Source organism: Hoplias malabaricus, chromosome 5 (genome assembly GCF_029633855.1).
Source record: "Hoplias malabaricus isolate fHopMal1 chromosome 5, fHopMal1.hap1, whole genome shotgun sequence".
Classification (NCBI taxonomy): domain Eukaryota; kingdom Metazoa; phylum Chordata; class Actinopteri; order Characiformes; family Erythrinidae; genus Hoplias; species Hoplias malabaricus.
Window position 1 is genome coordinate 43,576,649 of NC_089804.1, and position 26,441 is coordinate 43,603,089.

General features: G+C 42.2%; 1 protein-coding gene across 1 annotated transcript in view; it reads right to left on the reverse strand.

The window, feature by feature from the left end:
* pik3c2b (phosphatidylinositol-4-phosphate 3-kinase, catalytic subunit type 2 beta) overlaps nt 1–26,441 on the reverse strand; it is a 46,523-nt gene that overhangs the window by 10,768 nt on the left and 9,314 nt on the right. The window contains exons 5-20 of the mRNA XM_066670716.1: nt 24,388–24,508; nt 21,219–21,330; nt 20,725–20,804; nt 20,573–20,636; nt 19,987–20,133; nt 19,610–19,643; nt 18,199–18,394; nt 16,232–16,354; nt 13,903–14,073; nt 11,568–11,679; nt 7,257–7,399; nt 2,989–3,177; nt 2,514–2,607; nt 1,764–1,858; nt 538–718; nt 11–118 (exon numbers count right to left, since the gene is read on the reverse strand). Of these exons, the coding sequence (XP_066526813.1) occupies nt 11–118; nt 538–718; nt 1,764–1,858; nt 2,514–2,607; nt 2,989–3,177; nt 7,257–7,399; nt 11,568–11,679; nt 13,903–14,073; nt 16,232–16,354; nt 18,199–18,394; nt 19,610–19,643; nt 19,987–20,133; nt 20,573–20,636; nt 20,725–20,804; nt 21,219–21,330; nt 24,388–24,508 (1,970 nt within the window). The remainder of the gene's footprint in view (nt 1–10; nt 119–537; nt 719–1,763; nt 1,859–2,513; nt 2,608–2,988; nt 3,178–7,256; nt 7,400–11,567; nt 11,680–13,902; nt 14,074–16,231; nt 16,355–18,198; nt 18,395–19,609; nt 19,644–19,986; nt 20,134–20,572; nt 20,637–20,724; nt 20,805–21,218; nt 21,331–24,387; nt 24,509–26,441) is intronic.

Here is a 26,441-nt window from a genome sequence, read left to right on the forward strand (position 1 = left end):
GGCTCTCTACCTTTATGTTGATGCCCTTAACAAGCAGGCCAGGGTTCAGAGGCAGGCGACAGTTGCTGTTGATGGAGAAGAACTGTTTGACATCTTCCAGACCCTCTCTCAGAACAGCCTACAGACAAAACACAGCAGAGTATAGCAGTCATGCTGGCACTTGGCAGTCATGTTTATAAAAAAAAAAAAAAAAAAAAACAGACTTTACAGCTGCACATGAAAATCAAAGAAAATATATAATACATTCATTCATTCATTGTCTGTAAGCGCTTATCCAGTTCAGGGTCGCGGTGGGTCCAGAGCCTACCTGGAATCATTGGGCGCAAGGCGGGAGGTGGCGCCAGTCCTTCACAGGGCAACCCACACACTCACACATTCACTCACACCTACAGACACTTTTGAGTCGCCAATCCACCTACCAACGTGTGTTTTTCGACCATGTGAAGAAACCGGAGCACCCAGAGGAAACCCACACGGACACAGGGAGAACACACCACACAGTATAATATGTTCACGAAGACAGAATGTGGCTCTGACCTGTCTAGACGAAGGGGTTGAGTCTCGAACACGCTGGGCCACTTTGGCCAGGATGCTGACCAGCCAACACTGGCGGTCGAATTCTTCCCGGAGGCCTCGACCTGAGCAGCAGAGCAAAGCAGCCAGCAGGTGCTGGTAACGTGCGCTGAACTGAGAGTCCTGCAGAGCATCCTTCAGCAACCTGCAGGGCATTACACAGGACATTACATGTAAATTGCATGTTAATGACTAACAGAACACCATACAAGGTCTGTTGCCATCTACTGGACTCGGTACTTAACATGTTAATGGCTTTTTCAATACATCTGAAATAGTAGCTCATCTCTTGCTGCCCAGATTGTGCTGGTCATTCTCTAGTCCCTCATCAGTAGACACTGAATGCTGCTGTCTGGATAGTTTTGGCCAACTGACTATTCTCAGTCCAGCAGTGACACTAAGGCGTGTCACTAAAAACTCCAGCAGCACTGCTGTGTCTGATCCATTCGCACCAGCACAACACACACTAACACACCACCACCACCACGTCAGTGTCACTGCAGCGCTGAGAATGCTGCTGTGTGGGGTTCCTGTGGGCATCCTGACCATTGAAGAACAGGATGAAAAGGGGCAAACAATATGTGTGCTATCATAATAAGAGTCCCATACAATTCTGCTGTTAAGTATAGGTAACTTACTTTGAATCTAAAATGTTTATTAAATAATCTGTGCACTAAAATAATAAGCTGTAATAATATACTCCTCTCAATGCCATTTGTAAGAAAAATAATTGCTTGTCTTGCCATATTACCACCATATTATAGGTTTAACGCTCCACAACACTCAGAAGCAGCAAAACACTTTTCTGTTATTAGATTCATGATATAAACATGAGCTTTGCCACAGAGTGAACTACAAGGATCAGTTTTGAGAACGCGGTCTGGCTGAAGTAGGACCTCTTCTGTCCAGGAGATGGCGCTATTGGCGAGTGCACTAAACAGCATAATGAATGTCAGCTGTTCATCTTGACGTGTGCTGTGCTGGTGGCAGACTACCCTCAGATGGTCAGACGTGTTTGGGTTTCATTTCACAGGAGCTTATTCACATCGACTAAGCATGGCCATATGACGCTGACAGATGTGTGTGTGCGCACATGACCTGATTTCTGCATGTGCTACATCAGCAAATAGCATGAGCATTTCCAAGCTGTTGAAGAGGAGGTGGAAAAAAAAAACAGAAAGGGAACACACCAGAAGAGGTAGTGTGCGACTCGCACATCTCCAATGGCTCTCCGGAGCAGAAAGCGAACCAGGGGACTGTCGAGATAACACTCATATTTCAGGGCCTGGTGTAGAGAATAAAAACCAGGAATACAGAATTAAGAGACAGAAAATGAGAGCAGGTGCACATTTGAGGACACACGTGAATGTGTGTGTGTGTGTGTGTTAGGACAGAAACATACATACTACATACATATGCAAAACTGAATCAGTACATTGACCCACAGCAACATTCATGGAAAAATACAATGTGACTGCTCAGAGCTTTAATCTGAAATAAATTTGGCCTTCATTCATCACAGCTGCATACGGTCAAATCTAATCATAAAATGAGCACATGCAACTTTGCCTCAATGTCTGATATTCATCTATTGTATTTTTGGCATAACTCCACCACCAAATTCACATCTGGTGTGAGAGCATGTACATTTAAAAGTCATGATTTAACATGAGTAAATGCTTGAATTGAATTTCCAAAAATATGAATAGAATCAATAATAATAATAATAATAATAAAAACACAAACAGAACATAACAATAATATTAGAGGTGCATATGGCACCAAAGTGATCCATACACTGTTATAAACAAACACTGCTTTGTGATGTCAGTTACCCAACATATTCTGCAGCCTTAGTTTCCATGTGTTTGTGAGAAAAAAACAAAAACAAAACAAAAAACAGGAGAAATAACTAAAATAAGCAAATAAAAAAATATTACCTGCACCAGCTGTGGAAGGAAGTCGAGCAGCTCCGGGTCAGAGATGGAGTCCATCCACTGGACAGCTGTGTGTCTGCACTCCTGATCTGGAAAACTTAATAAATAAATAAATATTATTAGTTTTATATTATATAAATATCACTAAGCTATATAAATTATTTTTTTTCCTCTATACACTCAGGACAAAACCAAACACAAAGTCAAACCACCAAAATTCACACTGTATTTCTATCTCAAACATCTAACACAGACACAAGCTTAGAGAATCAGAAAGAGTTGCTGAGTGAGCACTTGAGCTCTCCAGCACAGCTTCTGCACTGCACATTTATTCCATTGGACCCATATAATGCTTATTTCATGGTCCAGTCCCAACGGTCCAGGAGCCAACACATGCTGCACAATGACATGACTCCAGGTCTGAACCATCAAGCGGACGGCTTCTGTGGCTAGGAGCAGAGGAAAGAGAAGCCCTTACGTGGCATGCAACAGGCCGAGGGCATCGAGGTGGTTGGTGCAGGCCCACTGGCGCAGCAAGGCGTAGATATCCGGCAGACATGCCCACTCCCAACTGGGTGCACTGGCAAGAATGAGGGGCAGCCGACTGCTGTCAGAGTGACAGAAATAACGCTTCTCCCAGAGTAAACGGCGATGCTCTGGAGTTAACCTACGGGGGAGGGGAAGTAAAGCGAGAGAGAGAGAGAGAGAGAGAGAGAATTTTAGAGCATCTTTCTAGGTATTTGATTGCTTTATCAGGCACATGAATAGTGAGTAAGTCAGAAACATTGTCCATAAATAAAGGAGATCATTTAAATGCTGTTAGCAGACCTAGACTAGACTCTTCCACAGACAAGAACATAAAGTCTATTAAAATACACTCTGCAATCAAGACCGGGGGGTCAGGAACTCCTCGTAGCCAAAAATCAGAGCAGGGGTGAGATGTTATGACATGTTTACTTCATTGTACACGTCAGTGTTCGTAATTCTGTCTCCTCACACTGTGAACACAACTGATAACTACAGTCCCATCACGTTGTTAACTACTTGGAAGGACTGACAACAAAAATAAAGCAATAAATATTATCAGCTTCTAGAATCTCTTGCACAACAAGGAAATTTGCCTCATATCCTGGTCACTACAGCACACAGCTTTGGTCTGAAATTTGACAGTATCAAGAAAGGGAATCTAAAGTGCACCCATATTGGAGATTTCCTGTTTAAGGCCTGTTAAACCTGATTTAAACAGCTCAAGATAAGTGACTTCACTTCAGGAGGGAAACATAAACATCCAAGCAAACTTCAACTCAAGGGGAGCAAACTGACCTTTTTTTATTTCAGCAGCTGATTAATAATCAGTACACAGTTAAAAACCGGCAGTGAAAAAATAAAGCCAATTTAAAGGACATTTATATATATATATATATATAAAAGAGAGAGAAGACACCATGTTTTATTGTAAGATTTTAAACAGCTAAAAACAAAATGTCTATATTTAATAAATTAATTTTGTGTAGAACAGCACCTTCATTACAAAATAATTTTAATATTTATTTCCCAGTGCTTTAAAGTGAGACCTTAATATTTGCCCAAAATTATTTCACTTACGCCTCAATACAAGCCTTTGTAGCAGTTTTCATACGACTGCTCATTTGAACCATTGCCTAAGTGGCTCTTTATTCCATTTCTGGAACTCTGATGTCATCCTACACTGCCACGCGTTGTTTTCTCTCTTAAATTTAATCTTAAACTCATCAGCTATTTATCAAATCTTTACATGCATTAGATGTTGGGAGCACCGAGACAACTGGAAACCTCCAACCTACGAGACGCGCATTTACTAGATCAATAACTCAACATCTGCCTGCCAGAGGGACTGCTTGTCATACAGCCAGTATCCATCAATCACCAGACATCCCTGAAGCCTTACAAGCTCACGTTGTGGGAGCGGCCCCACCTCTAGGGAAGGCAGCTGCAGAGCAGGACTCCTGCATCATATTACTACCCTGACCTGCGGAGTCCACTTGATGCAGAGGCACACTACTGCTCCTTTAGCCTGGGGGGGATGGGCCAGAGTAGTGTTTTGCTGTTGCAATTTGTGTTTACAACTACATTTCCCAGAATTCTTTCAGGACACACATTGCTGTGGATTCTTGGTAGCAGGTCGTGAATCTACCAGCTCCTATTGTAATCAACAGATAAAATGTTCTAAGAAAAAGGGGCTGAATGTGTGAGAACAACCGATATTGTTTCTTAAATCACAGCTGCTTGAAAGGCTAATATAAAAGCTGTCTTATACTAATCCGAAAAAGGTGCATTGGATGATGTGCTTCCAAATGCTTTATACATCAGTAATGTTTTGCTAGAAATAGTAGACAGAGTTTGTGTGCTAATTAAATGTTTAATTATCTCGGAATATTCCTTAAATGCATGATTCCATGGCTCTGTTACCAAAGAGCTCTACTTTTTCTGAGCCCAAATAAAAATGTCACTAACACAATCACTTCCTGACAGGAGAAATCAAGCTGCAGCTACCTACAAGTGTTTAATACCAGTTAATTTTATTAATCTCCTGATTCTTTGCATTTAACATATCTGTGGGAGCAAAAACACTAATGCAAACAAGTGGGCACTTTTCAGCCATTCACATACACACCGGATACCTGCAGTTTACGATGTGACAATGCTTACATGTTAATGTTATAAAGATGTTGACAGCTTGCGGGAGAAAGAAATAGCAAGTGCTCAGCAGAGTGAGTGAACCCAGAAAAGTCAGGGGGAAGAGATTTAAGGGAGAACATATTTATGACGGCAATATGGCAGAAAGTAGAAAGCATACACTCATTTACAGCGATGTACTATAAGAATTTACTCATTTTATTTTTCCCTTATTCATTCATTCATTCATTCATTATCTGAAACCGGAGCACCCGGAGAAAACCCACCCAGACACAGGGAGAACACACCACACTCCTCACAGACAGTCACCCAGAAGAAACCCACACAGACACAGGGAGAACACACCACACTCCTCAATCCGCCCCTATTTTTCCCTTAGTGACTGTTATTACTGCATGACATTTTGATTTGTTCTGGAAAGTCACTGTGCTTATGTTAAAAAATAAAAAATAAAATATGTTTCTGGATACTGCAAGATTTGTCCAATATTTGCACTAATAACATCTTGTTTCTGCTGACAGTACATTGTACAGTGTGTTGCTAACTTTCTGTGCACTGTACACATTCAGCTTGTTCCAAGGAAAAATAAACAGAAACTTATCTCTGCTGACTTAGCCATGAGCGATAACAGAGCATACACCCAGTTCAAACACTTTACCTTCTGACCCCAACACCTTCAGTAATTTATATTTTCAGGCTGACAATCTCCAAACCTTACCTTGTGTTATATGTTTACTAGAGAGTCAGATAAAGAAACAGCACAAGAAAAACTGAACAGCAAAATCAGTGGGACAAAGGGAGCAAGGCAGAAAGCGTGGCAGTGTGAGAGTGAGAAAGAGAGAGAGAGAGAGAAAGAGAGAGAGATGGAAAAAGGAAAGGCCAGCAGAGGAGTGGAGGAGGAAGAGAAACCAGCTGGGAGGATATCCACATCAGCTGTCTGCAGCTGGAACTAACAGTAATAGCATTGTGCAGGAGAAGGCCCTGCTACGCAGCAGATAAGCACCAGCATTCAGATATTGGGACGCTAAAAACAATATGTGGAAAACCCATTAAAGCCAGAAATATCCGACTTTATGCTGTATATAAGTAACAACTTGCTGTTTGGCATCCGTTCTGCTTTTTTCCTGTTTCTAGGTGTTCCAAGTGAATGCTATTGTGTTTCAGGTGGTTGCTAAGGTATCCCAGGTGGTTTCTATCTTTCACACACACTGACATAAGAAGAATCCTTAAACATTTGCACCCCACCAATTATATGGTGTACTGTAAGGTGGATGTCAGTTGCAGCGTGTATCACAATATTCATTCATAATGTGAAGCCTCAACTTAAAACGACGTTGCATTTGACGGTCATTCTTTTGCTCCGTAGAAGATTCTACATCATGAGAGAGGCACAGTAGACAAGGAAAAAGAAAGACGTGGAGTTTGTCACCAGCAGCAGCTGGTCTGAGTCATTTGTCCCTTTCACTCTCTGAGAACAAGCCCCACACATCAGCCACACCAGCCCTCCCCACACCATATGCCAACTGCCCCAGAGCAGAGTGCCAACTTTGGCAACAGGGATTAATACTGCTAAAATGTCAATGGAATGACCCTGGGAAGAAGAGTATACTAACATACTTCTCAGACCTCTTTAGAGAAAGACATGTAAACCTCAAGAGGTGCATCTTGTTTTATTTTTCTCTGCTCTACAGCTCTACATATTCCTCCATTAGACACCACTGATTTGACACTTCTTTCCATTTTTGCTCTGAACACTACAACCAATTCAACGCTAGAGTGGAGAACGGTGCAGCTGCTCGGCATTAGGACACATCGTAGAGAGGTTTACAGTTATTTATTCTTTTTAATTTGGTGAACAAAATGACTCTTGCAAAGCCTGAGCTATAGATACCAAATCAGTTGCGAATGTTTGACATGAAGTTCTGAGGCTCTAGCACAGCCCTTGGGTTTCTAGCCACCATCTGTGAACGTGTGCAGTGCAACCCCAGCAGCATCCTCTCACTGAATTCCACCCACATCAGTGATTTAGTGTTAATGCTTCATGAATATGACAGTGTGGGGCTGTCTCACCAGAAGAGAGATTTCTTATGAAGGACATCCTGGAGCTGTTTCTGGCTGGTCTGGTCCAATCTCGAGAACTCATACTGAGGGCTAAATTCAGCTGGTGGAGGGGTGCTAAAACGCACCTCAAAGGATGAAGTGGGGAAGTCCACCTAAAGTTGCAAAGAGAAACAGGAAAATAAAATTGAATTAAACAGCTTCCATTAAGACTACCATGCTAAATGTAGTTGATGTTACGTGTGACATTTCCTGTCATTCCTTGTCTTGTGCTGTCATTACTCGAGTATCATCCTTCTGTGGCTCACAGTGGCACTGGCTTTGAATTAAAAGACTTTAATTATAGTAAATACCCTCGATCTGACTAACAGACTGGAGATGCGGTAAATAGAGTTTTTAAGAAACAGCAACAACATGAAACAGCTGGCAAGCGTATAGTTTGGATAGCAAGCAGAGCAACTAATTTATCTGTAGTTGCAGTTGCATATCTGCTGAGTGGCAAGTGAGTAGAGAGGCTTCTTATAAAGTGGATATATAATGCAATATTTAAAAATGGAATACTTTATTTAGGTGGTCCAACCAATAATTAAATCTAGCACAGCCGAGCACATCTCAGCTCAATTCATATACTGCAGAAGATGAAGAAAGGTGAACTAATGAAAAATAAATATATTAAATAAGTCTTTCAAAACGTACATGGCTATTACCTAGAGTCTCTTGCCAGCTCATGGGATCTGTAAGTCAGCTAAGTCTGCTGTATGTCACTGTAACTCTTGGCAGCTGTGTCAACAGCTGGCCTGTTGGGCAGTAACCGAAGCTCCTGGTGTGGTACGGCATCTGTAACAGTAGGGGTTTCACCTAAACCACGCCAACCCAAACACTTCAAGCTAATGGCAGATATCAGCTTCTATCACACAAGCGCACACACGGCCAAGTAATTCTGGAAGCATATTGAGAGCATGATAGAGAGTCCGCGGAACACACACACAAAGCCAGTCCACGTGGACCAAGTAACAGAGGGGAGGAGAGGAAAATAAATACAGCAGAAGTCAAGAAGAGGATAGGGTAGAAAAACATTGAGAGCAAGTAAAATAGGTTAAGGACCAGGATGAAGGAGGGTTGAGAGTGGGAGAAACAGAAAAATGTGAAAAATGGGGTCAGAGAGGAAAAGAAAGAAGGAGGGAGACAGAGTAGGAGACACTGTGTGTGCAGGTTGGCCAGGCGCTTTAATAAGGCCCATGTGTGTGATTGGGCTGCAGATGCACGGCTCGACTGGAAGGGCGGAATCTCACATGAAGAGCTGCAAACCAAGGGATTGCCACAGTCTTAGCTTTCATTTATGGAAAGCCCCAAAGAGTTGAAGAAAGACTGGGGTGAATTCTGGTTCCTCAAAGATAAGTGTTCAACAGTGACATGTATTAGGTTATTGTTCCTTGTTTAAACACTGTTTGCTGTTCCTGTTGTGCTTTTTCTAACACCTCAGTGTCAGGATTAGAGGATGATCAGCTACTACCTCTGACTTTGCATCTACAAGGTGGACCATAAGTAGGTGTTTCTTTAAACAAAAATTGTACAGAGTGGGCACAGCGTTTAAGGCTCAAGAAGCACTGCTGTGTCTGAGCCACTTGTAGCAGGCAACACACACTAACACCACAACATCAGTGTCACTCCAGTGCTGAGAATGGATCACTAGCCAAATAATACACGTTTTGTGGTGGTCGACTATTGAAAGACAGTGTGAAAGGGGCCTAACAAACCATACAGAGCAACAGGTGGACTACAGTCTGTACCTGTAGAACTACAAAGTGAACCTATATGGTCAGTGGAGCTGATAAAATTGGACAAAGCGTGTAGAAACAAGGAGGTAAAGGTAGATTGCTGCACACTGTTCATAATTCTGTTAAAAATATAAAATATTTCAAAGCAATGAAATGAGTTAAATAGTATTTGTGCAAATCTATACACTACGCAAATATGTCTCGGCTGATTGACAACATTTGGAGCCGAGGGGAAAATTGTGCACATTTGATTTCCAGCCAAACTATTGCTGTAACAAGGCCAGAGGCTATGGCCCAGACCAATGGGGCTCCATCAGTTTCCACAGCACAGCCCACTGCCCTCAGACAAAGCTTTGGCAGCCAGGCACAAAGCAGAACTTTTGGCACTGCTGCGGTTGGCACAAAGTGGTAGTTGAAAGAATGGGTTCTGCATCACGGTGGACTGTTCTTGCAGCTGAGGAAAACGTCAGAGGGAGTGGGTCACAGCAGGATGAATAAAAAAAACAAAACTACAAGGCACAAAAACATCTCATGATCTGTGCACTCTGACTTTGCTGTAGGTTGCGGGGGTGGATGGGTGCCATTTTAAAAGGGTAAAGTGAAAATGTCATGTCAGAATATGTTATGAGGTGGTGTTAATGTGGGTTAGGGTGTGTGTGTGTGTGTGTGTGTGTGTGTGTGTGTGTGTGTATGTGTTACAGGCAGGGGGTGAGAGAGTTCAGGTGCTGTTGATGACAGTGTGTGTGTGTGTGTGTGTGTGCGCGCGTGTGTGTGTGTGTGTGTGTGTGTGTGTGTGTGAGAGAGTGAATACACCAAAGGGGATGTTTATGCAGCGCAAGATATGAAAGTTGTTAATATTTTTTGGCCTCTTGCCCTCTTTCTCTGCTGTTCCTCTCCCTCTCTCTGAGCCATCTGACCTACTTTCAGGTCCCCTCTGTATAGAGCAGGACGACTCCCTCCCATCGGCTCATGAACCACGCATGGACTCCGCTGAACTACACAACAGTCCCAAGGGAGAAACGAATCTAAGAACTCGAGTGTCTGCCAGGAGCATGTCACTTTCGAAGAAGATTCAATGTTAGTCACACTAGGCCAAAAAAACATTAGAAAATTCGAGATAAACATGAGCAGGAACTTAGACTGATTATATTTAGAACACATTGAGCAGAATATTTTTTAAACCTATCCAATGTTTTGTGAAGGTAGAGCTGAAAAAGAAAGATGGTCTGTTCATCAACATTTCTGTGACTGACTACAAGCCTGTTGTTAATCTATGAATGTGGTTAGCCTGACTGTAAAGTCCCTCAAAGCAGGCATGTTTCTGTGTGGAGACACATTTCGTCTGTCTTACAACCCGTACTCCAGACTTTGAAAGAGCATGGACTAGAAGGAGGTCAGTGCAATAAAACAATAGCAATATGTACCTCGATAGACATGTCATTGATAGTGATAAGGAAAATAAATAGTTTCACTTAAATGCCTTTAATGTGAACAGCCCAGGAATACAGCCCAAAGCCGCCAGCACCCACTCCGAGAGACGTTTTAACTAGAGGGGTTAGTGTTGTCACATGTACCAGGGCCAGAGAGAGTGAACCAACGTGTCTTCCTTGCTCGGAATTTGAAATGAAGCCATGTCTATATTTCTACTCAATAATTATTCTTATAAAAGTTGTGTTTTACCTTTTATCTCATTTTGTTTACCTCAATGTTTAGGGAACACTTACATTGCACACGTTTAGTTTATAAAATTTAACACGTAATAATATTATTACAAATTTATATATGGATTTGACCATACACAAATATTTTATAGTGAATTCTTTGGGTGTCATTTCAAATAAATTTTCATTTTCATTCATTATCTGTAAGCACTTATCCAGTTCAGGGTCGCAGTGAGTCCAGAGCCTACCTGGAATCATTGGGCGCAAGGCAGGAATACACCCTGGAGGGGGCGCCAGTCCTTCACAGGGCAACACACACATTCACACCTACGGACACTTTTGAGTCGTCAATCCACCTACCAACGTGTGTTTTTGGACTGTGGGAGGAAACCGGAGCACCCGGAGGAAACCCACGCAGACACAGGGAGAACACACCACACTCCTCACAGACAGTCACCCGAAGGAAACCCACGCAGACACAGGGAGAACACACCACACTCCTCACAGACAGTCACCCAGAGGAAACCCACGCAGATACAGGGAGAACACACCACACTCCTCACAGACAGTCACCCGGAGGAAACCCACGCAGACACAGGGAGAACACACCACACTCCTCACAGACAGTCACCCAGAGGAAACCCACGCAGATACAGGGAGAACACACCACACTCCTCACAGACAGTCACCCGGAGTGGGAATCGAACCCACAACCTCCAGGTCCCTGGAGCTGTGTGACTGCGACACTAACTGCTGCGCCACCGTGCCACCCACCAAATAAATGTTGAAGAAAGAAAATAAACAAATAAACCAGGCATGGGCAACTGAATATGAATACATCACTCAAACTTGGGTGTGTATAGTTTTCTACAGAAGACATTAACCTGCAGGATGACGCTGTCTGGCTGGCTGAAGTTGGGCGTGCTGGAGCGGGCGTTTCCGCTGCCTGGGGTCGAAGGCCACAGTCCCAACAGCTTCCTGCCACATGTCAGAACACTGCAAAAGAGGAAAAACACACAGAGGGGGTCAGCCTTGCTTAAACCACCCAAACATCCTCCAAGTGCTGTTTGCATCACAACAACAGGACACAGACAGGGATGGAATATAAATACACGCGTGCTTGGCCTATTTGGCAAGCTTTCAGCATTTTTCTTCTCCTTATGCATTTACAAAGAATAAATATTCTTGAGCGATGCTACACAAATAAAGTCAGAAAACCTATATTTGCCTGTTTGGGATAAACATTTACAGAATAAGTATGCTGTATATTCACATTGATGCTTTAACGCTATATGAATGTAGTCCTAAGTAAATAACTTCATTTATATCTCTTTGCCTGTGGAATGTTAAACATACAAGGAATACAGCCAATCAGCAGCAGGTGCAGGGTCTTCGTCCTTCTCAATATTATACTATGGGGATCCCATTTCTTATTTTTAACCCTACCCCTCATTTTGGAGTGTTATGTAGCCTCTTGGAACTGAGTAAGAGGGTGTAGTGGTTAGCATGTTCCCCTACAAAATGGGACATCCTTTTACGTTATCTGAACATCAAAAAACATCAAGCAGCGTTTCAGCAGCACTCTTCTGCGATACCAGAGAAGGGCTGCTTGTGTTAACATAGTTAAATTTAGGGCATCATAAGCCTTCAAAAGAGTTCCTTAATCATATATTGTCACACACTCCTAACTATCTGTGATTCATTCATTCATTATCTGTAACCCTTATCCAGTTCAGGGTCGCGGTGGGTCCAGAGCCTACCTGGAATCATTGGGCGCAAGGCGGGAATACACCCTGGAGGGGGCGCCAGTCCTTCATAGGGCAACGCACACACACATTCACTCACACCTACGGACACTTTCCGGTCGCCAATCCACCTACCAATGTGTGTTTTTGGACTGTGGGAGGAAACCGGAGCACCCGGAGGAAACCCACACGGACACAGAGAGAACACACCACACTCCTCACAGACAGTCACCCGGAGGAAACCCACGCAGACACAGAGAGAACACACCACACTCCTCACAGACAGTCACCCGGAGGAAACCCACACAGACACAGAGAGAACACACCACACTCCTCACAGACAGTCACCCGGAGGAAACCCATGCAGACACAGAGAGAACACACCACACTCCTCACAGACAGTCACCCGGAGGAAACCCACGCAGACACAGAGAGAACACGCCACATTCCTCACAGACAGTCACCCGGAGGAAACCCACGCAGACACAGAGAGAACACACCACACTCCTCATAGACAGTCACCCGGAGCGGGAATCGAACCCACAACCTCCAGGCCCCTGGAGCTGTGTGACTGCGACCTGCTGCGCCACCGTGCCGCCCAACAATCTGTGATATGAATCTGAATTCAGTTGCTTATTTGGTGGCTTTTTGTTTGAAACATCCATTTCCAACATGCTAGATTGTAATTGCATCAGCGTTTAAGGCGAGACATTGGCAAACTAATAGAGATATTTTATGATGTTTGTTATGATGCAATGGGACATAATAATTGAAACTATATTAAACCAAGATAATACAATGGTTATCATAGTTTTTAAGGAAAAATACAGATATCTGTGTCTTTATATATTCACTTGCGAGGCCACCTTGCTGCTGATTTACATGGCTTTCATAGCCCTTCATTTGAAAATTTCAAGGGGTATATAGTGCGAACGAGAATCGAGGGACTGCTATCCCTAGGCAAAACAAACGGAGGATTAGGGCCAAGTGGCAGGGCTAAAGGCTGAAATGGGATTCACCCTGAATCTCTCTACGCCTCCAGTTTCACTACTGTTCAATATGACACCACTGTATCAAAACTGAACCCTTTCTTAGTTCTTAACATTTAAAACTGGCACTGTGGTGTCTTTCCCACAACAGAGAAAAGATCTGAGGTCAGTCTAAATGTCAAAGTGTAGCTTTGCAACCAGAGTTTATGTTTTGCCCCTGTAAAATTCTTGCACTTAAATGTCATGCTCTTCCACTTCAGTGGTTTTCTCTCTACCCTCCACAGAGAGTCAGCAGAGAGCCAGATATCTTCATTTTAGCGACATGTTAGACCTGTTTTATTACCTCAAGCAATTTGCACAATGTAGACGCACAGTGTTGCAATAACACTACCACATTGTTATGTGTGGACAGTACCTGGTGTAGTCAGTGAGCCCATGAAAGCGTGATGTTAGTCTGCTTAAAACAGTAGCCTCTAATAACTCACTGTCGGAAGTTAAACAGGGGCATAGTGACCCAGCCTAGGGCCTCAATGCTGCGAGTCTTCTGCTTGCTCTTCTCCTCTGCTCCTCCTGGGGGCGGTAGTGGGGTGGCATAAAGGGTCACAGTCAGTTGTGTCTCCCGGGGCAACTGGTTGATCTGCACTGGGAAGCAAATCCTAAAGGAGACATACCAGGAAAGACGGATTAGCGACGGCAGAGCAACACAGCATGGTATCTAGATCAGGAGTTGTCCAGGCCTGATTATGAAGAGCTGTAGGTCTCAGACACACCATGCTAGCTATAGGACATCATCAGAGCATTAAAGAGTGCTTGTTGACCAGCCATTATCTGTAGCCAGTGTGCTGTGTCCTGTGCTACTCGCTCTACTCGATTTGCTGTGTTCAATCAGTATATCGGCAAAGAAAGAAAACGTGCTTTTCCACTGCATGGTACCTACACTACTCGAATCCACTCGCTTTTTGGTACAAAGCACCTGGTTCTTTTTTCACTACCACGGGTCTCCCCTGAAATGTAGCTGGTGAATATCAGTTCAGATATATTGGTATAGTTTCTTAGTTCCTTCTTGCACCGTCCAGAAACAAAAATACAATCATAACTCTTCAAAAGACCATGACATTATTTTACAAGCAACCATTATGGGATTTCACAAAACACCTTGTTCATATCTATTTACAACAAAAAAGGCACAATTCCTTTGGAATGTAAAGTTTGTATGACATTAATGGTTACATATTTCATTAATAAATTTGAAAAATCAAAAACATGCTACACCCACAAATAATTGTGTCAGTTATTCTGAGATGAAATGGAACCCAACAATTCTCTTCCTATTAACAACATAACTTCACATCAAAGAGGAACTGCTGGCTACCAGAGAACTACCTAAAAATATCTCTACTGTCCACCCCAATGAGGCAGATGAGGTTGAGACCATTACGTATTTGTTATGAGGCCCAGTGTGTGTTTACTTAAGGACCCCAGGCCTGCTCCTGCGTACTCAACAATCCGTACTCACTGGCAAAGCTTACTATTTACTAATACACTTCAAAAAAAGGTCAATGACAGTTAGTTCGTGCACTGACCATGTAAGATAAATCAGTGCTGTGGTGCAACTGATGGCTTCTCAAAAAGAAAAGCTCGATTCGCCTCTTAACAGAGGCATTCAACATGGGTCGGCATGAAATTTCAGCACTGAGATTTGGAGGTTAGAGGTTAAACGCTAGTGTGATTAAAAATAAGGAAAACATACTGAAGATAAGCATGATTTTATAAAACCACTCCTTAACTTTCATTATCAGCAGGGTTTACATTCTTTGGATGAATCTGCCTTTAAAATATACATGCAAAGCAATTCCTTGCTATGTTTGCCAGGGTACAGGCTATAAATAACACCAGTCAATCTCTCAAACGTCTCTAAAAAATGAAAGTGCACTGCACAAGTTAGTCACAGAATGAAAAGTCTGAAAACACTGTGCTGTATAGTGTACTGGTGAAATTTAGTATCACAATGGTATCAAGTGATATTCAGATTTACATCAATACAGTTCATGAATCCATGTTTCCTTAGTACTGCTACAGTTAACTAGCCTTTCCTAGATTTTTCTTAAAATACATGATTATACAGTAATGTAAATCCTAACTAGAAAAGAACAAATCAGTACTGGTTCATTGTGTGCTATGTTGCGGTGTGGATCAGACACAGCATTGCTGCTAGAAATTTTAAACACTGTGCCCACTCACTTTACACTCTATTTGAAAAAACGGCCTTGTTTTTATATGAAGACCTTGTTTTGCAGCTGCACAGAATTCATCCTCTTATCTTTCATCTGTGGTCACAGGATGCTGATAGCTGTGTACTTTGGTTGGTGAACTATTTTCAGCCCTGCCATGACAGTAAGATTTTTAAACTCCAGCAGCGCTGCTGTGTCTGATCCACACATAAAAGCACCACAAACTGACACACCAGCACCATGTCAGTGCTGGAAATTATCCACCATTAAAATAATACCTGTGGTAAAATCTGTGGTGGTTTGAGGGGGTACTAATAACTGAACAACAGGTGGCTAAACAAAGTATGCAGAGCAACACATGGACTACATCTGTAATTTTAGAGCTAAAAAAAAACACCTGTATGGTCAGTGGAGCTGACAAAATGGACCCCGAGTGTAGAAACAAGGAGCTGTCTTTAATTTTATGGCTGACCTGTATATTTTGGCCAGCCCTAACATAATAATTAAACTAAACATTACATGAAGGCTGTTCTACTCTGAGTGGAGCAGATAAATACAAACCCTGGGTACACTTAAAACTCACCTTTGGTCCCAAACCACCAGATGAAAGAGGTGTTTGCTGACAGACTGTTTGCTGGTGTGTTGTGGGGCGCACAATTCAGCCACTCCATGGGTGAGGGAACATGACAGGAAGAACCCTTCAAAACTGAAAGACAGAAAACGAGAAAGAAAACCAGTGAACACATACAGTAACCTGCTGAAAGAAACTCATTTTCAAATTTCAGTTTCAAAACAACGGGTGATCTTTCATAAAATCAAAGGAAATCCACCCATTTTATTCAATGTAACCGCAGCTGTGCCTTGGCAGTGCGTCACTCAGTCAGTCAGGTCACTTCCATAAGAGTGAACGACCTGCAGGAGCAAGGGATGCCATTTCCACAGAAAAGTCCTCTTCAAATAAACCCCATGTTAGCAATAACCCTCTTGTGTTTTTAATCCAAGACACTGGAACTGGGAAAATGTTTAAAGGAGAAAGCGCTCTCAAGGGGCCTTTTTAAATAAAAAGGAAAACATTCTCCAGCTAAACGGAATGCCAGAACCTGACACAGAAAGGTTACATGGCATCTCCCAAAGTTTGTAAACACCCTTGTAATGAATGAATTGTTGCACGTATTATGCACGCAGTCAGTTGGCTGTGTAAGTAGGGCCCGAAGAAATTACTTTTCATTTTTTTGTGTATGGGATTTTTGAGCCTCTTAAAATGTAACAGTAAAAACCATCAGGCCTGGGATTTCTTTTATTAACTCAACTGACAAAAACAGCAAGTCCGAGGTCCCTTTGTATTCACTATACATTATATTTCCATTAATGTTGTCATTTTCATGTCCACGATCTACAGGGCTTGTTATCACATGGCATGTGTCACTGCTGCTGCAACTTCAAACACTATTTGACAGGTGCCTGGACTGCCCTCTTCCCAGCCTCCAAGGGTTCAAAGGCCACAGCGAATTCCCATGCCATAGCCTTTGTGGCAGCCCAATCCGCAGTCAGCATTGGTTTCATAGGGAGACAAAGGCCACTGGTCTGTCAGGGTCAGTAGGCGGAGGAGACCATATTGGTGGTGGGAGGGAGAGAGAAATGGGCTGAACCATTTTTTAAGCAGAGTGTCATGGTTTTAGATATTGGGTAGTCTGTACTTTGCAGCTCTGCTGATCAGGCTGGAAATCTGTAATATGAAGTTATTCAGATGTGTGTTCAAGAAACACACACTAAACCACATTAAACTTGAATAGAATTGAAAAGAATGCCTGCTATTTTCAGGGGATTCTGTCTGCACCCCCTTAAATACCATGTAATCCCACTGGATAGAACTGTGTCGTGGTCAGCTAGGACAGATAGAATATACTATTCTCTCTCTCTCTCTCCATGTGTCTGTTTATCTGTATCACATAAAACATTAGACCTATGTATTCCATTTTCAGCATCTGGTGGCTTTCTGGTTTTCTGTTTTGATTTTATCAAAAAGAGGCTTTGTGTTACAATTTTTAAAGTTAAATTAAGCACAATTAAACATTAAAATACACTTAAATTATACACAATAATTACACTGCAATCATAGGATTGTTAGGGTTATTCTTTCCCAATGAAATGGACAAACTTGTTCATCAACACAAAACTGAAACTGAAAACAAACACCACGCTCTCACATTACGCCTTCAAGAAAATACCTTTGAGTGTTTCATTGTTTATTCTGTAAAAAACACAAGAATTATGTGGGATTGGCCTGGAATCCCCAGTGAAAAGGAAATAAAATACACAAAGAAAATGACAAGGGAAATGAATGACATGATTTTCTAGGAGTGTGAAATCAGCTGAAATGACTACAGTGTACAGTTTAATCATTGTTCGGTGTCAGAAGAAAAAAAAATGGCACAAAATCATGAAAATTCGCATTCCAATCAAAATCTAATAATATGAAAAATTAAACTAAAGTGTGGGCTCTGACTTTTGCACAGTGCTATATGTGGCTCCCCTGTAGTGTTTGTTTACCTTGCGGCCCATGTGATAGGGATGCGGTGAGCAGCGTATATGTTGAATGACAGCACATTGGTGACCATTCCAGCCTCTTGGATGGGCACCGTGGGCCGGCTGCTCGGCAGCACTGTGTGAAAGTTGGCATTGAACGTGCTGCAGTACAGCTCCACCAGATCCAAAATGGCCGCGGTCAACTTCTCGACTATTTTTTCTAATAAGGGAATAAGAGCAAGAGCAACACTGAGTAGGTCTAGGGTTTCTCTACATAAACACATTCTGGCAACAAGTATCTGATGGGTCTGTACACCATTCAAGGTACACACAACGCACTGTGACATCCTGTTTAACAGGACTTCTTCCTTTAAAGAGATATGGCGTCAACTGAAACCAAGAAATGGCTTGTCTGTGTAGGAGTTGTTTGTACATTCTGTCTGCATACATACTGCTTGGATTGCTTGTATGTAACCAGTCATAAGTATGCAATATACATGCCTTACTCAGGTTTAAGGGTTTTCAACAGGTCAAATAGCTTCAGAAAATGTAAACTTGTAGGTTTTGTCCCCTAAAATGTATATGTATTAGATTATGTAAATGAGTTACACTCTAATTAGACAAAATAAAAGCTCAAGGCTCTACTGAGATAGTTGTTGATGTCCCGGGGCTGTTCGTGTAGTTAGTGACCCAGACGGAATTCAGATTACATTCCAAAGGAAGGTGAGTAGAGTGCATCCTGATCTGCATCCTTCCTGTTTATCACAGTTTAAAAACATATTTTTACAGCTAAAGGAAAGGAACCTTTCCACACAAACACACTTCAACAAGTAAGACACCCCTGCAAAAAAACATCTTACTAGCTTACTAGCTCTAGTTGACTAATAAAGATATATTTAAAAGGGACATATAAGCCTTCTCCACAAGTTCCGGGACCTTAATGAAATGTCTGTTACATGCTTTAATCAAAATACCCAAAGGAACAAACACCGCAGCACCAGCGCTGTTCTTACACTTTGTATGGAGTGCTGTGCTGAACTACTGGAATGAGCCACACACAGCCCTTTCAGAGCTCACACATAGTGCAAAGCAGCTGCTTCACAGAAGCAATGAAGATAGAAGTTATATCTTAACTCTGATGTCTTGCAGAGAGGGCCTCTATACACAAATAAAGCAGCACAATATCTGAAAGAAAAACGCGCATTCTTGTTTCACAATTTATGGGTTAGTAGTTTCCAGATCATCCAAATTAACATGAACTTGTGAATTTAACCTATGTCCCCTTTAACATATTTTGAAGTAAGACTACTTTTCCAGTAACTGAAATCAGTGTTTACAATAATGCAATGAATAACATTAAAGCACTAAACAACAGTGTGACGAAGTGTGGACTGATTATCTAAGCCTGATTTGTGTGGCGTGATGGACACTGTACCTCGTGTTTCTCTCTTTGCCAGCACGCTCACATCCTGTAAGAGGAAATGCACAAACATTTTCACATTGTTAATTGTGTAGCAGAACTGAAACCAGACAAGAACACAGCAGTCAGGAAAATTCTTGCAGCACTAGCGCTTTAGCTTTAAGTGTTAACAGTAGAGTGAAGAGGTTAACACTTTCAGTTTCTTCACATGATGAACTAGCTACATCAGCCAACAGTGCAGATGTTAGCGTTTGTGTTTATTCCAGAGACTCCAACAGAAATATGAGCGCAGTATAGCATGCAACTCAGCAGACCAGTAGAACACGGTCAGTCTTCCAATAACACATCGACACATGCATCAGATGTCTGTGCGTGTGTGTCTGTCTCCTCACCTTCTGCACCCTGGGCTGTAGTCTGCAGGGGCAGGCGGGCAGCTGGTTGAGAGCTAACGTGATGTCGGGTGTTTCCACAGCAGCGAGCGAGCTGCACAGGGCCTTCACGGATTGAACCAAGCGCTCCACATGCAGAGGCAACTCAACCTTTTAGAGGGAAAGAGTCACACCCACTCTGTTTTTAGTTTGTAGAACTGCAGAGTTGCAAGTACTACACACAAAGTTAGCAGCCGATTAGGTGCTTTTATTCTGAAATAGTCAGAGATCAACATTTGATGCATGAGGTCATATTTAACAGGATTGTTTAAAGACAATCAGAAAACAACAACAACGAAAAACATCTCCAAGGCCACTGAATTTTCTATTCAAACATACTCAGCCAACAGTGTTTCTGTATTCAGAAACTGACCACTGATGAAGGGCTTGGGGTTGAACAACACAAAAAAAAATATCAAGGACAACATCAGAAATAGCTTTTAAACACCTACATGTGTCTAGCAAAGTGGCCAGATCTATATGTTATTATCACAGGTTTATCTGGATAGTACTGGTAATGAGATCTGATATACATTCCATGTTATCTTACCTCTGACAGGACAAAGAACTCTGCCTCATTATGAAAGGTGTCCAGTAGCAGAGTTAGTGCTTCCCTATGGAACATGATCAAAGAAGATTAGTGCATGGTCCTGTTTAGATCCTAAGAAATGATGTCTATCTTATACTACTCCCCTCCCTCACCTCGTCACCGTCTGCTTGATGGGTCTCTCCTGTAGGAGGATACTGTGATTCATGGTGCTAGGGGTTTCGTCATCGTCATGCTGCCGTTACATGGTGGAGAAAGGGAAGAGAATATATATTTATAGGGCTTCGCTTTCCTTTTTTCTTTACTAACAGTAACAAATTATACATAGCATAAAATGAGAAGACCTTCATGATTTAGTTTTACATTACTAACTAAAATGACTATTGATTATTCACTGTTAAATATGATATTTAATACCTAACATCAGAGAAACAGCAGATGTAACACCATTACCAATCCCATAGTACAAACAGGACACACCCAAACACCATTATGTAATCAATATGCCACCATATACGCAGATGTTCTACCTGAACAAGATCTTCCACCTGTTATAAGCCTCCATTATTCCCCATTCCCCACTTCAGTAATGTAATGTCTCTAATGTACTATGAAAAAGCCTATTGGCTAACTGCCCTGTAACACTCACCGTGCGCCCCAGCTCAATGTTTACAGAACTCCTCCTGGTGAGGAATAGTCTGATGTCCCAGTCAAACTTGAGGCACTGCTGGATATACTCCAGGCCAGCAAGGGTCTGAGAACTGAAAGAAACAAAAATAATTTTAGCCCATAGTCCAAATAATCCTAACAAATCACCCCTGCTCCTAGAGTACCTTGTTAAACATACAGGCCTTTTAGATATTAACACACAGCCTATCTTCACCATTATTCCAATGGATCAAAGTGCACTAACTGAAAGGCGTAACTGATATGATTCCAACATGTGAGTGAGCTACCCTGCTCAGCGTATCACTCTTGGAATCCATGTCTCAGCCCTTAAAAATCAGGAGTGTAAAAAAATCCCCTCACCTGAATGCCTTTCAAAGTGTAAACTATAAAAACTCCCTTTCTTTAATGTTCTATAAACATTGTCTTTTTAATATCTGACACAGTTCTCATTGTTGTTTCTGTGGTGTGAAAATGTAGTTTGTGTTCAGATATTTAACGTTACCTGAAGAAGACATGACCTGGATATTATATTTATAGCCTCACATCCATACTACATAGATGCCATGCTGGCCTGGTTTTATAGGAAAAGGTCCCCATTGTTTTCAGAAATCTGCTATATAAGAATCCACAAACTTGGTCTATACCTCTGTTGGGATCTAAAGGGTTAGCAAGACACGAAGCTTCAAAACACTGAACATGCAAACAGATGCCAACAAACACTCATGCGTTTGAATTAATCAGGTTTACGTAACGTAATGAAATCCAACAGCCAGATAGGAGTGAAAAATTGGAGTTGATGTTAGAAATAAGAGCTGGAGCCTGATCAGACAGAGAATCATGGTAGAGTACTTCTTGTAGATTCCAAGGAGTGGGCTGAGATATTCTGAGCTAATATGTCAGTCTACTCCTCACATAAATGCCTTATATTTGCCAACAACAAATACATTACTTTTAAATTAGTGAAGTTAAAAAGTGGTCACTCTTCCTAATAGGCCAGGTTTTGAAGCGTTTACCCATCTCCTCAGCCACTGTGATAAATGTACACTAATATTTTACAAGGGCTGACATCATCCTACAAAACCAAGGCCATTGCAAGATCCCCACTGCCCCGTTAGGATTAGCAGAAGTGTTTGTTTGGCCGCAATGCTGTAATAATAAAATTAAAAGGGGAAAAAAGGTACTGTAGTGTGCTGGCAACGACTGCAGAAAAATAACAACAGTGCTACACACAGGATGTCCCTTCCGCTCTGCACATGCTCGCACTTTTTCAGGGTTATCAACGCAAGCCACATTTCCGAACAACCAGCTGCGCCCCTAGAAATAACATCCAGCTCTCTTAAACTCTCTCTTACATACACACCCACAAGTAGATGCACCCACACCTGTGGGTTTCTTACTACTGTACTCAGGATTACTGGATTTAAAACAAAATTCTAATCTGCTCCCAAGTAGTTGAAACACATGCAGTCCACACAGGCCTGTCACCATCATGAAACTGTTAGCCATTTTAGCAGCATAGGTAACTACAACAGTTATTATTTTTTATCATTGCACACTTAAAACAAATGTATTGGATGATTAACCACCTTGCTTCCTAGTTTCCAGATTAATGACAGACACACTCCCAATCTTAATTAAACAGAAATGACTCAGTTACCCTCTAAATACACAGCTTTCTTGGTAAAACTGGTAGTTATTGATAAACAAAATAAACATATCATTACTACCACCTCCTTGTTCCTTCACTCACTGTCGACTGAATATATATATATATATATATATATATATATATATATATATATATATGAGAATATATATGTGCATTTTGTAGTTCTACTATTAGACTGTAGTCCACTGGTTGCTCCACCCACTGTTTGTCAATAGTCAGGACCCCCAACGGACCCCAAAAGAGCAGGTAATATTTGGGTAGTAGATATTCTTTACAAATTACAGCAGCACTGCTGTGTCTGATCCACTCATACCAGCACAACACACACTGTCACATCATATCACTGCAGCTATGAAGATGACCCGTTACACACACAATTCCTGCCCTGTGGGTTTTAGTCTGGGAGGTCCTGACCACTAAAGAACACAGGGTGGAGCAACAGGACTACAGTCTGTGTGTGTAAAACTACAAAATGCATGCATACAGTCAGTGAAAGTGAGCAAACAAAGTATGCAGAGCAACTTATGAACAACTGTCTGTAATTTGAGAACTACAACGTGCTCCTGTATGGTCAGTGGAACTGAGAGAATGGACCGTGAGTGTAGAAACAAGGAGGTGGTAGTAATGTTTTGGTTAATGAGTGCACATATATTTGTTTTGATAAGAGTTCCTTGATAAAATAGTATTTAACCTCTTTCGTGCCACATTTGTGGGTCTTAATATGTAAGTAAATATCTGAGTGACAGGAAACTGAGATTTCCTCAGACCGGTGGTCGTATTTGAGGGGATTCCCAATGTGGTTTGCATGTTACCACAGACATAAGCACAGCTTGTTTCTGACAGCCACAACTGAGGGCCTTCCGCTGAATGAAGAGGGTTTGCCTGCACCACAGACCACAAGCAGCAATCCCCAGCTCTTTTCTTTGGAATCATCTTCGTCCACAGCTTCAGCAGCCGACAACACAGAGCGAGGTAAGCGTCCGTGACGTATTTTTTTCTTACACCGATGTCCAGGGGTCAATTTTCATGATACGCCGCACCATTTTTCTTATTACTGCTTTCCTTCTTTTTTATTTGGCCATGATATGGGCTGGATGCCAAAGGCCCTTTGCCATGGTGAGATGGGCACAGAGCCCATAGGGGAGGTGGAAAGGCCTGGGAGCTGTGCTGCCAACAGCAAGGCTTTATGAGATGGAGTTTGCAGTGCTCAATGTGGCCTGATGCCCAATTTGAGCAGTGCCTGTTGTGCTCTTGTATGCAGGGTTGGGTAAAAAGCAGGTGTCAGTCAAGGAGAGCTCGGGAGGACCGGCCAACATCTCCTCAAAACAACTCAGAAGAGAGGAGGCCCAGACTTTTTATTATGTACAGCCTTCCCCAGGTCTCTTACCAAGTGCTTTCACAAACAAAAAAAAAACAACAACCCTGTGACAGACTAGAAAAAATAAATACAAGCAAGCGGGTAGCACAAAATGTTACTTACTTATTGAGGTATTCTGCCTGGCCACATATTTTAAGCAGGTAGTCATTCACATCAATCATATCCAGGTCATCGTGAGCATAGCATAAAGTTTGATAAATAAGCAGGTCAATTGTGGATGAGCCTGAGAATACAGAGACAAAGAAAGGACAGTACATTACACATCTAAATTACAGTAAAGGACACATCGAACACACGCTGTTTTCTTAACTACTTTATCTGCACATGACATTAGGCCTATTGTGAAACCATGTTCACACGGCAGTGACTAAAGTGCACTGAATTACACACAAGGGTGCTTGCCTTCATTTGAGAATAATAAAAAAATTACATAGATATACAATAGATATTAGAACACTGGTGGCTTGCTCAATGAAAAGTCACTAATTAGCAACACATGTCCAGCCTGTTCTGTCCTCATAAACTTGACCATCTGTGCCATTTACACCGAGCTGGCATCTAACAAAGCAGACAGACCCAACCAACGTATCACAGAGAAAACGAAAAAGCTTCCCACTGAAGGGCATTTTCCTTCATTGAAAACAAAACCAGAATGAACAGAGGTGGAGTTGGAGCAAAAGAGATTCATCCACACCCTTCTGTCCATCACTAATTACAGCCTGACTAGACAGATATACAGTTATGGTTGGATGACGCTGCTCACCAAAAGGTCTCACCCTTTCTCTTTTCATTCCTCCCTCTTCCTCTTCCTACCATTTTTCCTCTAAGTGGTTCTTTCCGAACATTGACTCTTACACAATCTAGAAAGGCCATGTATGTATTAAGGCCGATGTGAGGATAATGACATCACAGGACTGTGGCAATCCAAGGTGAAATAAAATACTGTTGGTTTATATTAACAAGCGTCGACTTTGGGAAGCAAGTTGGAATGGTACACACAAGTTATGCACGCCACGCATGCTTACACAGGGAAGGCTGCCGTCTACTTATAAACACAGTCTCTAGTGGCATGACTCAGAGTGTACACAGCGAGAACACTGACAGTCAGAGGGTGTGAGGATGGATCAGTAAGTCCAGAGAGATACAAATATGTTAACAACATATGCTATGACAAATTTAAAAGGTATTCTACATTAAAGGCAGACAGCTTTAGCAGCTCGACATCTTTGGAAATAACTGTTTATGTTATAATTTATGATGGCAGAAATAAGTAAGTTAATTCTCAATGTTTAAATTATTTTGGATTATAACTGGGGGGTGGCACGGTGGCACAGCAGGTAGTGTGGGTTCGAGTCCCGCTCCGAGTGACTGTCTGTGAGGAGTGTGGCGTGTTCTCCCTGTGTCTGCGTGGGTTTCCTCCGGGTGACTGTCTGTGAGGAGTGTGGTGTGTTCTCTCTGTGTCTGCGTGGGTTTCCTCCGGGTGACTGTCTGTGAGGAGTGTGGTGTGTTCTCTCTGTGTCTGCGTGGGTTTCCTCCGGGTGACTGTCTGTGAGGAGTGTGGTGTGTTCTCCTTGTGTCTGCGTGGGCTTCCTCCGGGTGACTGTGAGGAGTGTGGTGTGTTTCCCCTGTGTCTGTGTGGGTTTCCTCCGGGTGCTCCGGTTTCCTCCCACGGTCCAAAAACACACGTTGGTAGGTGGATTGGCGACTCAAAAGTGTCCATAGGTGTGAGTGTGTGAGTGAAAGTGTGTGTGTGTGTGTGTGTGTGTATTGCCCTGTGAAGGACTGGCGCCCCCTCCAGGGTGTATTCCCGCCCTGAAACTGATTCACATTCTATATTCCAGCCTATTTTATTATAATTCACATAAAATCAGGCCGATAATGAAATGCTGGTCATAATTTTGAGCCTTCATGTGACATGCATCGCTTTAACCTTGCGCTAGCAGATACACCAAGTCAGCCCTAAAAAACATCAAGATGTACCAAATTACAGACGGGTACAATCGTGTATCTGCCACAAGCCTCTACATTACTATGGTAAAAGACAGCTGTCACACCATGAGATGGAATATATGGGAATAAGGACTGCAATTTTACAATGTATAGATATTTTTAACCTTTCTCTAATCCTGTGTGCCCACTGCCCTTTCTTTCTTTCA